The 15,663-nt window shown below is 34.7% G+C and overlaps 1 protein-coding gene across 9 annotated transcripts in view; it reads right to left on the reverse strand.

Moving 5' to 3' along the window:
* The window catches only part of LOC129763342 (rhophilin-2), a 263,041-nt gene that overhangs the window by 12,735 nt on the left and 234,643 nt on the right, over window positions 1-15,663 (reverse strand). For all 9 annotated transcript variants that reach the window (XM_055762306.1, XM_055762313.1, XM_055762314.1 and 6 more), the window contains 7 exons: window positions 11,084-11,237; window positions 4,455-4,596; window positions 4,185-4,396; window positions 4,004-4,108; window positions 3,800-3,944; window positions 2,809-3,731; window positions 2,590-2,742 (listed from right to left, as the gene is read on the reverse strand). In XM_055762306.1, coding sequence (XP_055618281.1) covers window positions 2,590-2,742; window positions 2,809-3,731; window positions 3,800-3,944; window positions 4,004-4,108; window positions 4,185-4,396; window positions 4,455-4,596; window positions 11,084-11,237 — 1,834 coding nt within the window. The remainder of the gene's footprint in view (window positions 1-2,589; window positions 2,743-2,808; window positions 3,732-3,799; window positions 3,945-4,003; window positions 4,109-4,184; window positions 4,397-4,454; window positions 4,597-11,083; window positions 11,238-15,663) is intronic.

A 15,663-nucleotide genomic window follows, 5' to 3' on the forward strand; every position in this document is an offset into this window, starting at 1 on the left:
ATTATTATGAAATAAAATTATACCCAGATAATATTTTAGTTCAAGGTTTATTCACCATTTGCGGAAGATTTGTTATTCTACTACATAGAGCAACATATCTGATGCGAAGAAAGTGATTTTCATTTATATTATTTGATTTTAAAAGTTTGCCCATTCCACCTGAAAATCCATTATCATTTTCGCTTCACAACGATGAAGCACGAAGCATAAAATGGTCATTTGCGATGGCTATTATACAGTGTCGACATCTATTACCCAATTACGCGGGGGTGAAGCACACGGGTAAGATACGCAGCCCTATTCTGTATTCCGACGGATTTCCATTTCGTTCGAAACCGTTATTTCGTTCGAGTTATAATTTCGCATTCCTCATTTCGAACGTTTTGCCCATTTAATGTTCGTAGAGAAACAGATCGAACGAAATGCAAAAACAACTCGAACGGATTACAGAATGGAATTTCATCAAGTCGTTCGAAATATTTCGAATCGATCGAAATACAGAATAGGGGTGACGGTGTCGACATCTACGAAGGTATTAAATGGTAATGAATCAAGCATAATCTATTAAGATCACTATGATAAAATACAGTTTTGAATTGTCAATAGTTCAATGAAAAGCATTTCAAAATATTTTATTGAATGTTCATAACATATTTTTCTGAACATTCTTCATCCATTACTGAAAAACATTATAAGAACAGATCAAATTATAATTAGAAATGATTATTCGAAACATGTTCCGTTGAAGATTTTTTCTTTGTTTGCAGAAAACCTTTCAAATTATTAACGGGGATATTTATTTGACACAATAAATTGATTTTCATTGATAATTTTCATTTCGAAAATGTGCTGATTTCTCTTACGACTATGAAGGTCAGAGTTGCTGCATTCCTGCAAGCGATAAGAATGATCGTGTAAGGTTGAAGAATAAGATGATTGCGGAATGGAGTGATTCTTGCCACTATTGTCATTACTGATAATGTCAATGTTACTGATCAATGCTGAATGTCAATGCTACTGATGACTATTGTCATTACTGATGATGTCAATGCTACTACTGAAAATATTGAAAAAGTTTTTGTTAAAAACTTTTTTTTGCCTTAAATATGCAGAAGTTGCGATGTATGGAAGAGTTGGAGGGAACATATTTATCTACCATCGACTTTTAGTTTTTAAAATCAATTTTTTCAGTGTAGGATTTCAGAAAAATATTTTTTCATTATTTTTTTCTGAAAATTCAATAACTGGTAAGGTAAGTCTTACAAAAAAATCTTCCATAGATCACTTTTTGACATGGGACTACGTCTAACCGGAATATATGGGGGGTAAAATGAAAACCTAAACACAGAACATGCCGGAAAAAATGAAAGATTTCGAATGCTTATAACTCGAATATTTCTTACTGGATCGGAAAGATGTTTGCATCAATTGATAGGGAATATTTCTACGCATCTATAGCAATTAATAAAATGTTATTTTTCATTAGATAAACAATTGAATAACTGTAAAATATTAAGCGTTATCTAAACGCCATAACTGCCTCGTTTCGATTGGCCCGATTTATGGTTTCCCCAGCACAGACTTCAAAACCATGTAGCCTTGGGGAAATCGGCATTGCAAACACCTGAAAGTAGGAGCACTTGTTCTCACCGAGATTTGTTCCCTAACACGGACTTCAAAACCAAGGTGCCTGGGGGCAAACTGTGAATACAGATAATCTTCGATATAACGTTTTTTTTTTAGTTTCAAAATTGTACGTTGTATCGAAGTATAATAAAGTAGTCACAAACGTAAACGTCTATAATACATTATTGTGTTGCTGTTTTTGTACAGTTAATGAATAATTTCAATCAGAAGACGAAGCCAGTCTTTCTCATGATGTTTCCCTTCGTACTGTTGATTAAAGCTTGATTCATTTAGAATCCGGAATCACAAAACCAGCTGTATTTCGGGATTGATTGAAGGTACAAAACTTGTTTTAGCATCACAATACAGATAATTCATTGTTCTATCAGAAAAAAAATATTGAAAAAAAATTTCCTTTACACTTTGGAAATGTGTACGTTATATCGAGGGTACGTTATAACGAGGGTACGTTGTATCGAAGTTTCCCTGTACTTTTGTACTCGCTTGCCTTTGTGCAGGCTGGAACATTTTTCCATGACACGGTCTTCCAAACTTAGGAACCTGGTAAAATCGTGCAGACACTAGAGAGGAATGAACTTTCAAGATTAAAGCCTCTATGGTATAAAAGGTAGAAGTTGAAGTTGTTGATTCATGCAAGCCGGAGGTACTTCTGCTCCGCATGTTTTTTTTTTTGCACTCCGAAAGTGTTTTCCTGGCTAAGGTGCCACGTCAACCTTGCGGTTATATCATAGATATAACCCATCAATTTTTTTTTTGTAGGACTTACCATTTTCGAGTAAAAAAATTTTATAAAAAAACTGTCAAAAATATTCCATATGTTAGTCTAGATAAATTTTCGGGAAACTAAGTATGCCAAGTTGTTTGATTAGGTAGGCTTCATTAAGTTTTGAGAGGGTCATGCCAACATCTGGTCGAGTTGGCGCAAAATCCGTCTATGAGTACCTTCAAATAATTTCGGTCCATCGGTGTGATGACCTTCAGGTCCAAACTGTTGGTGCAGTTTCGGATCAGTTTGAGCACCTGCTGATGGTTGTACCATTTGACGTCGATTCCGCAAAGCTCAACGATAAAATCGCCCTCTTTGATGCCACCAAGCTGTAATTACAAAGAGAGACGGATTTTTTCGAGGATTTAAACCGATAAAAAAAAATCTTTTCTCACATCGGCCAGCGAGTTGATCTCCACGCTCGAAATCATGACCGGTGAGTCACCCCTCACGTGAAAGCCGAAACTCTCGAAGCAGTCGGTTTCGTTTCCGTTGCACGATTGGATCTCATTGACGGACCCAACGCGCGTCCCTCCCTTCTTGGCCAGGGCATCACTGCGCCTATAGTTCGCCTCCGATGCGTTGCACACATCCTTGAAGCAAACGTCACACGAGCGGACGTCGTTGTAGTAGTTGGTCTTATTGCACTGGCATTTTCCGCGGCTATCGTCGCTACTCCCATCGGTGCTGCTTCCTCCGCTGGTACTCTCACCGAATCCCCCGGCCTGGTATCGACGTCGATCCAACGTACCTCCGCCGGTTGACGGGTCCGTGCTACCCCTGTGTAGCCGTATGCACCGAGGAGCCGTCCAGTGACGCCGTGCGGAGAAAATTGCCATCGGTCCCAGCTTCCGGAACGGGTCCTCGATCTTGTACGCGGTGAAGTCTGGTCCCGTCAGCGAGATGGCGAATTTGGAGGTGGTGTTAAGCGTCACGTCGATAAGATCGGTGTCCTCATCGAGAAATCCCGACTCATCCAGCTCCAGGGCCAGTATCTCGAGCTCTTCGGCTGTTTTCTCCAGCGCATAGTTGAGCACCTTGGTGAGGGCAATCTTGTTCTTCAACTCGCGGCACATCCGCTGCAACCGTTGGGCTTCCTCGTGACTAGAAAGGGACTCGCGCAGGTGTACCTTCTTCAGCATTGCCGGATGAATGTCCCCCTCGATGGTGGTCTCGTCGAAGATGAATGTGTCCCGGACCTGGGGCAGTATCTGACTGCCACCGAACGCCTTCGGCTTTGCGGATTTGGTAGGGGTGCTCGATTTGAAGCTCAGCAGCTCGGGATCGATCGCTTTGGCCGTGTGGTAGTGGGCCAGGGCTGCCGAGAGACAATGTTGCAAGTGAGAATGTGATCTATGGGCTAGGGGGATTTCACGGTTGTGATACCTTTGTAGTACTCCGACTTGAGCGGGACCAGCCCAGCCCAGCATTCGGGCAGATACGTGTGTGCTTCGTTACTCTGTATTATCCGATGGATCTCCTGATACTCGATCGTCAGCTGGGTAGCCTCGCCGGAGAGGTTGCGGTGGAACTGAAATTAAACAACCCTTGAAGCAACACAGAATCATTGAATGATTTTCATCTACCCACCGCATTACAATCAGACCGAGTTTTCTCCTCAAGCTGCAGTAAATGTTTCTCATAAAGGCACTCGCGAGCCTGAGCCAACATTAGTGCTACGAGCACTTCCAGGACCTGTGCAAAAAAAAAAAATTAATATTGCAATCGTCTCAACCCGACAAACTTTCAGCAAACCCATTCCGATACTCACTTGTGGTTTTAAATCCATCGACGGTGCGTTTGTGAAGGTGTCGTAAATGTGCCGGAAGACGCCGGCCGCCCGCAGAAAGTTGTCCACCGCGGCGTCCAGGCCGTTCTCGGAGGAGCGGTCCTGCTTGGCGCCGATCTGCGTGTAAATGGCGGCTAGGTTGAACAGGATGCAGGCTTTCTCGAACGCGACCGTTCGCTGACACGAGGGCACCCCTGGAAAGGAAGCGTTTGTCGGTTTCCTCAATCTTAGTTTTGGATTCTGAGAACCTACCGGTGAGCGAGTCATACCACTCGAAGTAAACCCCTAGGCTTCGATCGGGCGGAAAAAATCGTCTCTCGACGTAATACAATAGATTGTAGTACCGGAACAACAGCGCCACGCCTTGTGCATCTCTGGATGGGGTTTTGGCAGCCTGGAATGAGAGAAACAAAAATGTTGCTCAGTTTTAGTCATTCACTGTCTGATATGTATGCAATCAACATTTTCAAAACTGGACGAGCAAACCTCTGTTAAGAGGGGAAGTTATCAACAAACTCGGGGATAAAGTCTGAAGCAAAGTGTTGCACTATTTCCGCCATAGCCACGAAAGACGAAGAAATGTTTGAATACTACCGGCTACGGATAAGAGTTTCGAGGAAACATTCGAAAGAGTGGGGGTTTATAAGTGTATCGTTTAATCACATTTTGTTAAGTTTGGAATGAGAAAAACCATCCCTTCAAAAAAGAATAATTTATTGAAATCATGAGAAAGGGTGTGGGAAAGGATGAAATGCATATCGTCTTGTATATAAAACAAAAGATTGCTTTCTGCGTACGAATAACTCATCATCGCAAGAGAACGGATGATCAGATTTGTGCCGTTTTTATATCGTTGTGTTTGTCTCCATCTAAATTAGAATGATAGTATTGAAGAATATTGAAGAAAAAGAAACTAAAAAAATTATTGAAAATTTAAAAAAAAATTAAATTTTAAAAATTAATTAAAAATATTGAACATTATGAAATTAAAAGCTCCAAAAATTCTAAATTTCAAAATGGTAAACTTCAAGCATTGTAATAAAATTGTAAATTAAAAGAAGATTTAATTCCGAATAGTGAAAACTCCAAAAGTTGAAAATTTCAGAAAAAGTTCCATAATTTAAAAATTTCAAACTCAAAAATTAAAAAAAAATACAAATCCAAAAAATTTAATTCCAATTTCTAAAAAATTGAAAACTCACAAAATTGAAGGTAAATTCCAAATATGAATACTTGAAAATTCCAAATTCCAATTCCAATTGAAAATTCCGAATTTGATTATTTTAAATGAAATATTTCGGTAGTTAAGAATTCCTAAAATTATACACTCTGAGGATTAAAAACAAAAAAAAAACTTCAAACAACTAAAAATTCAAAAACATAAAATTAATGAAATCAAAAATTCGAATAATTTACGATTAAAAAAATGATTATTTCAAAAATACAAAATTTAAAAAAAGTGTGAATTATAAAAAAACTAAAAATAAAAAATTTAGAACATTGAAAACTGAAAGCATAAAATTTTGAAAAATTTAAAATTTCTAAATTTGAATATTTAAAAAGTTGAAAATTAAATAGAAGAGAATTGAGATCAATTAAAAATTTAAAAAAAACCAAAATATAAATTTCAGAAATTGAAAACTTCGAACATTTGGAAAAAATTGAAAATAAAAAAAAAACTTAATCCCCAAAAGTTGAAATTCCAGAAGCTGGAAATTCCAAAAATTGTAAACCTAAAAATTTGAAGATTCAAAGAATCGAAGAATCAAAACATGAAAATAAAAAAATAAAAAAACTTAGAAAAGTAAATTACTTAAAATAAATAAATAAATGTTTAAAAAATTAAAAATTTGAAAAAAAAATTAGAATTGAAATTGAAAATTCAAAAATTTGACTATTCAAAAGATTGAAAACATCGAAAATTCCAATTCAAAGAATTGAAAACTTCGAAAAGTGTTAGTTTCTAAAATTGGACACTTCGAACATTTAAAACAAATTGGAAAAAAATCTGAATGCTGAAAAGTGAAACTTCTCAAAATTAAAAATTCCGAAAAAAACTCAAAAAACTGATAATTTGAAAGAAAAACTTTCAAAATTTCAAATAAAAAGCAAGTTAACATTTTAAACAAATTAAAATTGAAAGAATTAAAATATAAAAAAAATAAACAATTAAAAACTCATCAAATCGAAAATTCAAAAAATTGAAGATAAAAAAAAGGAAAATTCGAGAAATTTAAATTGAAAAACATAAAAAAATAAAAAGTTTAAAAATCAAAATTCATTAAAAATTGAAAATACAAAAATTCATAATAAGTTCAAAAATACAAAATTTACAAAAGTGAGAATTATATAAAACTAAAAATGAAAAATCTAGAACATTGAAAATTGAAAGTATAAAATTTTGAAAAATTTAAAATTTCTAAATTTGAATATTTAAAAAGTTGAAAACTAAATAAAAAAGAATTGAAATCAATTAAAAATTAAAAAAAAACGAAAATATAAATTTCAAAAATTGAAAACTTTGAACATTTGAAAAAAATTGAAAGTAAAAAAAAAACTTAATCCCCAAAAGTTAAAATTCTAGAAGCTGGAAATTCCAAAAATTGAAAATATACAAAATACAATATACAAAAATAAAAAACTTAGAAAAATTATTACTTAAAAGAAACTACTCCGGCAGTTAAAGATTCCAGAAAATATATAGGAAGTTGTCTCCAAGATACGACCGCATTGTTGACGTAGAACTACGCTGTTATTTCATATAAGTCGCTTGTTTATAACTTCGGATATTATTTTATAATGCTGTGAAATTTTAGAAACAATTGTTTAGTAGAATGGTATGATCGTCCTGAAATGATTTTTTTTCTTCTGTAGAATCAGTTGGCGATAATTTATTAATGATTCATTCTTGACCTCGCAGAACGATACACTAGCTGATCGTATGTCGCAATTTGTTTCATCTCAATGCTTTGAAAATTTACCTCGAACACTATTCCGGTGGCCTTTTCTGCAATTGACATAGACTCGGCTACAGTCGATTATATACTTGCTCCACATTTCATAAGTACATCAATATATCTTTGGCACCTCATGGAAACAACAACAATGACAATAATTGCAAGTTTCAAATATTATGCTACATGTTATTTAGTATTGCCAGTGGAATCGCACTTTTAGGCACAATGTTAACTGCTTGGAAAAAAGACTGAATATTTGCTTCAACAGAGATTCATTACTAATTACCCTAGCCTCAACATTTCCCTCCCACTATCTCCCCTCCTTGTTTATATTCATCATCACGGCTGCATAATTTGCACTAGCTTAACTCTCATCCTTTGTGAAGTGAGTGTTTTGCTACTGTCATGTAGCTCAAAACCTTAATGCAATGGCGTCAGTATGATGTAATGATTGCAATGCCAGGGACATCAGCGATGTTCATTGCTTTTTATACACATTCCCCTTCATTCTTCTTCTTTCCCTTTCTTCCCGGAGACTTTAAATCTTACGATTTCCTCTTCGTTGCTCGTCGATAAGTTGCTCGTTATTGACAGCTCTGTTTGGGAAAGCACACAAATGGACAGAACCAATGTATGAGGAAATGGGATTGCAAACAAATCTTGGGGAGTTTCCGATTCGTTTGGTATGTTGATCGCCAAAATCCGTTCGCGGCAAAAATAGTTATTAACGTTAACTTTATTTCATAAAAACGTGACCTGTTTTCTGATTTGGCACCCTTAATGCTTTCATTAAGGGTGCCAAATCAGAAAACAGTAGTTCTACGTCAAAATTTAACACTAGAAATTGAAAATTAAAAAAATTAAAGTTGAAAAATTCAATCAATTGAACAATCGGAGATAAAAAAATTGAAAAAACGAAGATAAAATATTTCAAGAAGTGGAAATCCACGAAATTTAAAATGCAACTAAAAAATAAAATATACCAAAAATAAAAAAAAATAAAGTGAATTAAATTATTATGAATTAAAAATTATCTGGAAAATTCAAAAAATCCGAAACATTGAAAACAAAGAAAACTAAAAATTACAGGAACTGAAAATTTATGAATTTGAATATTTAATGAATCGAAATTTAAGAAAAAAATGGAATTGAAATTCAAAATTTAAAAATTGAAAGATTAAAAAAAATAAAACTCTCAAAATTACAAATTCTAAAAATTTAATGAAAATTATTTCGAAATTAAAAATTCCGAAAATTGTTAATTTCAAAAACTGAAAACTTCGAACATTTCAAATAAATTAAAAAATAACAAATATCTACATTCCGAAAAGCAAAAAACCTAAAACTCAAAAATTCCAAAAACTACTTTAGAAAATTAACAAATTTCAAACATTGAAAATTAAAAAAAAACAAATCCTTATTTTATTGGATATTCAAAAAATTTATAACTTGAAAAATTGAAGATTCAAAGAATTGAAAAAATGTGAAAGTTAAAATTAAAAAAAAAATGACAGTTTCAAAACTTGAAAATTCCAAAAATTAAACACTGTGAAAATTAAATATTAAAAAAAAAGTTATAAAAACATCAAAAAACTGAAAATCTTCAAAAATTCTTCAAAATTCTTGAAATCAAAAATTTAAAAAATTGAAGATCCAAAAAAAATTTTAAGAGTGTAGATTTTAAAATATCAAAGAAGTGAAAATTCAACAAATTGAAAATGGTAATTATGGAAATTTAAAAAATCAGAAATTGTGAATAAAACATAAAATTAAAAATTCCAAAAATTAAAAACTAAAAAACCATAAATTTCAAAAATTGAAATTTTCTAAATTTCATAAAAAATTAAAAATTAAAAAAAAATGAGAATTGAAATTGAAAATTCAAAAATTTGATGATGTTTTCAATTTTGGAAATGATGTTTTCAATTTTGGAAACTAACATTTTTCAAAGTTTTCAATTCTTTGAATTTGTAATTTAGGAAGTTTTCAATCTTTTGAAACTTCCTAAATTACAAATTCAAAGAATTGAAAACTTCGAAAAATGTTAGTTTCCAAAATTGAAAACTTCGAAAAAATCTGAATTCTGAAAAGTGAAAGTTCTGAAAGTTAAAAATTCCGAAAATTGACAGATCAGAAAACTTGAAAATTCGAAAAATTGAAAACTCCGAAAACTGGTTATTTAAAAAAAACACTCAAAATTTAAAATAAAAAGCAAGTTAACATTTCAAACAAATTAATTAAAAGAATTAAAATATAAAAAAAATGAAACAATTAAAAATTTATGAAATCGAAAATTCAAAAAATTGAAGATATAAAAAAGGGAAAATTCGAGATATTTCAATTGAAAAACCTAAAAAAATAAAAAGTTTAAAAATTCAAAATTCATTAAAAATCTGAATTCTGAAAAATAAAAGTTCTTAAAGTTAAAAATTCCGAAAATTGACAGTTCAGAAAAGTTTGAAAAATTCATAACTACGAAAACTGGTTATTTAATAAAAAACACTCAAAATTTAAAATAAAAAGCAAGTTAACATTTTGAACAAATTAAAATATAGAAAAATGAAACAATTAAAAATTCATGAAATCGAAAATTCGAAAAATTGAAGATAAAAAAAAAGGAAAATTCGAGAAATTTAAATTGAAAAACATAGAAAAAAATAAAAAGTTTAAAAATTCAAAATTCATTAAAAATTGAAGATACAAAAAAATTAAAAAGTGTAGATTAAAAAAACAAAGAAGTGAAAATTCAAGAAATTGAATATAATAATTATAAAAATTAAAGATTCAAAATATAATCTAAAAATTAAAAATTCTAAAAAATTAATACGAAACATTGAAAACTAAAATCCTAAAAATTTGAAATTTTAATGTTTGAAGAATTGAAAATTTAAAAAAAAATCAGAATTAAATGACAATTTCTAAAATTTTAAGATTTAAGAAATTGAAAATTCCGAAGATTGCAAGTCCTAATATTGATAACTTTGAAAATTTCGGAATTTGTGGGTTTCAAAAATTAAAAACTATAAACATTTTAAATAAATTGGGAAAAAATCGGAACTCCGAAAAGTGAAAGTTCTCAAAGTTAAATATTCCGAAAATGAACAGATCAAAAGACTTGAAAATTCCAAAAATCCTCCGAAAATTGGTTATTTTGAATAAAACACTCTCAAAATTTGAAAAAAGCATCTTACCATTTTAAACAAATCAAAATTAAAAAAATTAAAACATTAAAAAACTGCAAATTTGAAAAATAAAAAATTCATTAAATCACAAATTAAACAAATTGAGCATCAAAGAAAAAGTGAAAATTCGTGAAATTTAAATTGAAACTTTAAAAATGATAATACCAAAAATTGTGAATTCAGCTAAAAAGAGACAATCCCAAAAACTCAACTTCGAAAACTGATAAAATTAAGAATGAAAAAAAAAATTAAAAATAGCGAATTACAAAAATCCGAAAATTGAGAATTTCAATTTTCATGAGTTTCGAACTCCGGAGACCCACAATACCGAATATTAAAATTTCCATACTTTCTAAGTTCTAAACAACTGACATTTAAAAAAAAATGAATTTTATTCTGAAAATACTTAAAATTGCAAATTGGTTAAAATCGAAAATTTCAAAAACCTCGAATGAAATAAATCCGAAAATTGAACATTTTAAAAAGCTAGATGAGGAGTCTTGCTCTTGCTTGCCTTACAACTCAGACTTGGTTACTTCTGACCATCGTTTTTTTAGATGCGAAAAGTTTTTAATGAGATATGCTTCATTTCAAAACAGAGCAAAAAATAATTAAGTCATTGTTTTGCTCTGTTTTGAAATTTTGGCTCCAAAGTGTACAATCTTCAGTTCTATGATGCATCGCATCAAAGCAAACATTGAAATTTAAACTATTTACAATGTTGTAAAGTGAAGTGTGTTACCTGTCTCGTATCGGTGATGTCCGCGATGGCATCCTCGAACACGGTGGAATTCTCGCTGTAGTGCTCCAGAATGAAATCCGAAAAAGGTTCCATGAAGTTGACCTCTTTGGTTTCCTTGAGGCCGAGTGGGATCATCGGTATCACGTAATCTAGCCTGAAAAAAAAAAAGAAACAGAAACGGTGTGAGAAGTGGAATATTATAGCAGCGACGCGAAACCCCGAAAAAGTATAATCGAAAAACCGTGTCAACTCTATAACCGATTATGCTCTATTGGTGGTGATTGCGTGAGAGTTCGCCTAATTTCCCTCGTCAAACCGCAAAACTCAGGCTTTTCGTTTTGGAATTGGATTAATTTGATTATCTGACCGAACCTCCCCGAATGTCACTCTATTCAGACGGTCGATAAAAGGGTTACACAACGTGCGTTGGGTTGATTGATCTTGCTGGCGAAAATTTCAATGAATCGATCATCCTGCTACCAATTTCGCAAAATTGCCACTGGCAAACTGCAAGATTTATCAACGTATAATCAAGCGCGTTATGCGACAACTCGTGGGGGGCTGCCTCCCCAGAGAACGCGAAACGTGACGCGTTTAAATCGGGGTTATCTTGATCGGCAACGTTTGGAATTGACGATGATGACAGCAGAATACCATTCAGTGCGCTTCCCATAGCTCTTCCACCAGCGATGAGATGATGGGCAGAAGCAGCTATTAATGACGTAGCGGCTCGGCTCTCCCATCGCAAACCACGGTCGTCTTATTTCATTTCATAAAAATAATTATGACATCAATCTGTGCAGCAGCAGCAGCAGCAACAACATTATGCTAGTCATTCATTCCTACATTCGTAATACGTTTTTCGTGACTCACTCACTTTGTGCAGATTCCAGAGGACCACACTCATGGTATATGTATGTCAGGGTTGTTTCTAGCTTTTATTAACCAGATTTTTGATTTTTGTACTCGAGAAGACCGCGAGCCAAATTCTCAAATGTGGAATGGCAGGCGGATCTGGCTCCCGGAATAAATCGCAGCAGGGAACGACCGCTCAGAAAAAGTGCAGTAGGCTAGAAATATTGCGGCGCGGGAAAACCATCATGTGTATAAATGTCTCACATTTCTGTTTTAAATTTATTTTCTCGTTTGCGTTTTTCGAAATTTATTATGAGGTCAATGTACTGGATGAAGTCCCATTTAACGAGGATAAGGAATCGAGGCGGCCCCAGTCGCCAAGATGACGCGATCCGAGTCCACCGCCGTCCCGCCGTCGAAAGCGGCGGTTTCTCGCATGTAAACCTATGTTCCACCCGGTTAGTTTGAAACATAGGACACAATCCTTCAGCAAGGTCCGACCGGGTTTTAGCGAGCGTCGGACAGTATAGGTTTGCCTGGTGCATTACGTTTACCCGGCACAAAATCATAATCAACACATAAAGGGTGTGTCACATCAAATTGCATCACGGAAAAAACGCTGTAGAAATTTAATTTTTAGGAATTATATCTTCAGCTTTCACTTATAATCAGATAAGAGTGTATAGATCACGTTGGCCATGCTTCACTGTCAATTTTTCTTAAATTAATGAATTAATGCTGCGCACTAATTTCGGAGTCCGGAGAATCCGGAGTTGTCACATCGGGACATCGGTAAGATGCTGGGAATCGTCTAATCCTCGGTCAGCAGAGTATTAAAACGATACTTCGAGAACCTAACCATCGACCGGAAGGTGAAGAACGGCAAAAATGGATGCTCCGTCAGTGAAAAAGATCACAAGCGCGTAGTTAAGCAGTTTAGACGTGATCCGAGAAGTTCGGTCCGGGATGTCGCCAATAAGCTGAATTTGTCAAGTTCATTCGTCCAGCGGAGGGAGGGCCTGCGTACATACAAGGTTCAGAAGGCTCCTAACCGCGGCGAAAGGCAAAACATGGTGGGGAAGACGCGAGCCGCATTGCCTGGTAATGGACGACGAAACCTACGTCAAAGCGGACTTTCGTCAGCTGCCGGGCCTGTTGTTCTTCTCCGCAGAGGACAAATTCAGCGTTCCGGAGGAGATTCGCAAGCAGAAACTATCCAAGTTTGCCAAAAAGTACATGGTGTGGCAAGCGATCTGCTCTTGCGGAAAGCGGAGCGCCCCCTTCGGGATGACCGGCACGGTAAACGGGCAGGTTTACCTTAAGGAGTGTCTACAGAAGCGCTTGCTACCACTATTGAAGCAGCACGAGGGCCCGACCATCTTCTGGCCGGATCTCGCTTCGTGCCACTATTCAAAGGACGTGTTGGAGTGGTACGAAGCCAATGGGGTCACCTTCGTGCCAAAGGAAATGAACCCGCCCAACGTGCCGGAGCTTCGCCCAATAGAGAAATATTGGGCGATTATGAAGCAGGCCCTCAGGAAGAACCCAAAAGTTGTCAAATCGGAGGCGGACTTCAAGAGAAAATGGATTTCTTTTAAAAAAAGTCACAGGAGGGTTGTGTCCGAGACACGACCGCATAGTTTACGTAGGATTTCGTTAGGCTCTCTGCTGATTTTGGATATGTTTGAAGAATTACATCGTTAAGCTCTTTGTTAATGATTCGGTGGCCCTGAAAAGGGCCCTTTTTTGGTTGTTGGGTATTGTTTGTTCACTCCACCAGTGTTTACCGAATGATGATGACAGAAGGATGGTAAACAGTCGTTGGATGGTGCGTATCAGATGAAAGATACCGAAGTGGAACGAGATATGATGAAAACCGCCCTCCTAAACGAGATGCATCCTGTGTTATGTATGGATGAAATAAAGTGAAAAAAAAACTCACCAATGTTATCCAGATAATTACCAATACCGAAGACAATTATCAATTTTTCTCATCAGTAAAAACATGTTACTTTAATAAAGAGAAAACATATTTGAAATGGGAAGGTAATTTTCTTTTATAATTTTTACTTTCTGAGTGTTTATTCAACCCAATGCGAATTTTAATTGTACTAACAACACCTAATACTATATGTAGAGCATATGGGAAATCACCTTTTCTAATATTTCTTCACTTTTCCAAACTTTTTTGCCTATAAACTTTCCTTTCCGCCTATAAACGACCCGCTCTCGAGCAGGAACACACCTTGATTTTTATTTATGAAAATTGAAATAAATCATTTTATATTTCAAGTCATTTTTAACACAACTGCTACCACATAGAATTTTACACTTACACTTGTGCTAAATTTTTCACAAAACACGATCGGTCATTGATATGAAATTTCACGAAGCAACCAACTTTAAAGTTCCAAATTTTAATTTTAATTATCCCCCTATTTCATGTATTTACAATGTCGATTTCCTCCAAACAACTTGGTTTTAATGTCTCTGTTAGGGAACACATTTCAGTAGGAACAAAAGTTCCCCCTATTTTTACGTATTTGCAATGCCGATTTCCCCCTGGCAGCTTGGTTTTGATGTCACTGTTAGGGAACACATTTCGGTGGGAGCAAAAGCTCCCCCCCACTTTTATGTATTTGCAATGCCAATTTCCCCTAGGCAGCTTGGTTTTGATGTCTCTGGTTGGGACCCGCCGCATGGGTCGTCGATTCGACCAATCAGAAGTGGGTATTTCTGTTAGGATAGGGGTTGAGATTTTTCAATTGTTCGATAGTTAGTTACATGATATATATTATTTTATTCAAGGTGAAAAATTGTTATAGAGTGCCGAAATCGTTTGATGCAATAATCCAAATCCATGAAGAAATGACTGAGCAACAAGCGTTTGAAATTGGACATTTTTCACGATGCGATCGATTTTCGTTTTTCAATTTGTACCCCCATATGTTCCCGAAAGACGTAATCCTACGTCAAAAAACTACAACCTGACGTTGTACAGAACCTTATGGACGGGGTAAAGAGGAAGGTGCGAGCATACGGGCTTGGGCTCGAAGTATGAATAAAAAGAAAATGCCAAAAGTTGTTTAATAGTTTTTATTTTACTGTCTAAAATTTTCAAAAGGATCGGTCTACTGGGCGAATTTCTACAGCGTTTTTTCCGTGATGCAATTTGATGTGACACACCCTTCATTAAAACTAAATGAAGTTGAAGAAAAAATATTTTCTGGATTTTTTTTTTCATTCAATTATGTCCTTTTCTCAAAAGAAACACCAATAACGCATGAAAAGTACACGGTCACGTGATACCGTACGCGAGTATACGAGTTTTGCTCGCGGCAACTTTTTCCCAAAAATCTTTTGACGTAGAACTACGTCTTTCATTAAGGGTGCCAAATCAGAAAACAGGTCACGTTTTTATGAAATAAAGTTAACGTTAATAACTATTTTTGCCGCGAACGGATTTTAGCAATTTACATACTAAACGAATCGGAAATTCCCTAAGATTTGTTTAATATTCTATACATTAGAATCCTCTGGTTTGTAAATGGTTAAAATTCATGAAAACTTTAGGCGTTTCCATTTTTCCGTACATTTGTTCTGTCCATTTGTGTGCTTTCCCGAACAGAGCTGTCTATAACGAGCAACTTATCGACGACCAACGAAGGGGAAATCATAGGATTTGAAGTCGCCGTGAACAAAGGAAAAGTAGAAGAATGAAGGGG

The sequence above is a fragment of the Toxorhynchites rutilus genome, chromosome 1 (assembly GCF_029784135.1).
Source record: "Toxorhynchites rutilus septentrionalis strain SRP chromosome 1, ASM2978413v1, whole genome shotgun sequence".
Taxonomy (NCBI): domain Eukaryota; kingdom Metazoa; phylum Arthropoda; class Insecta; order Diptera; family Culicidae; genus Toxorhynchites; species Toxorhynchites rutilus.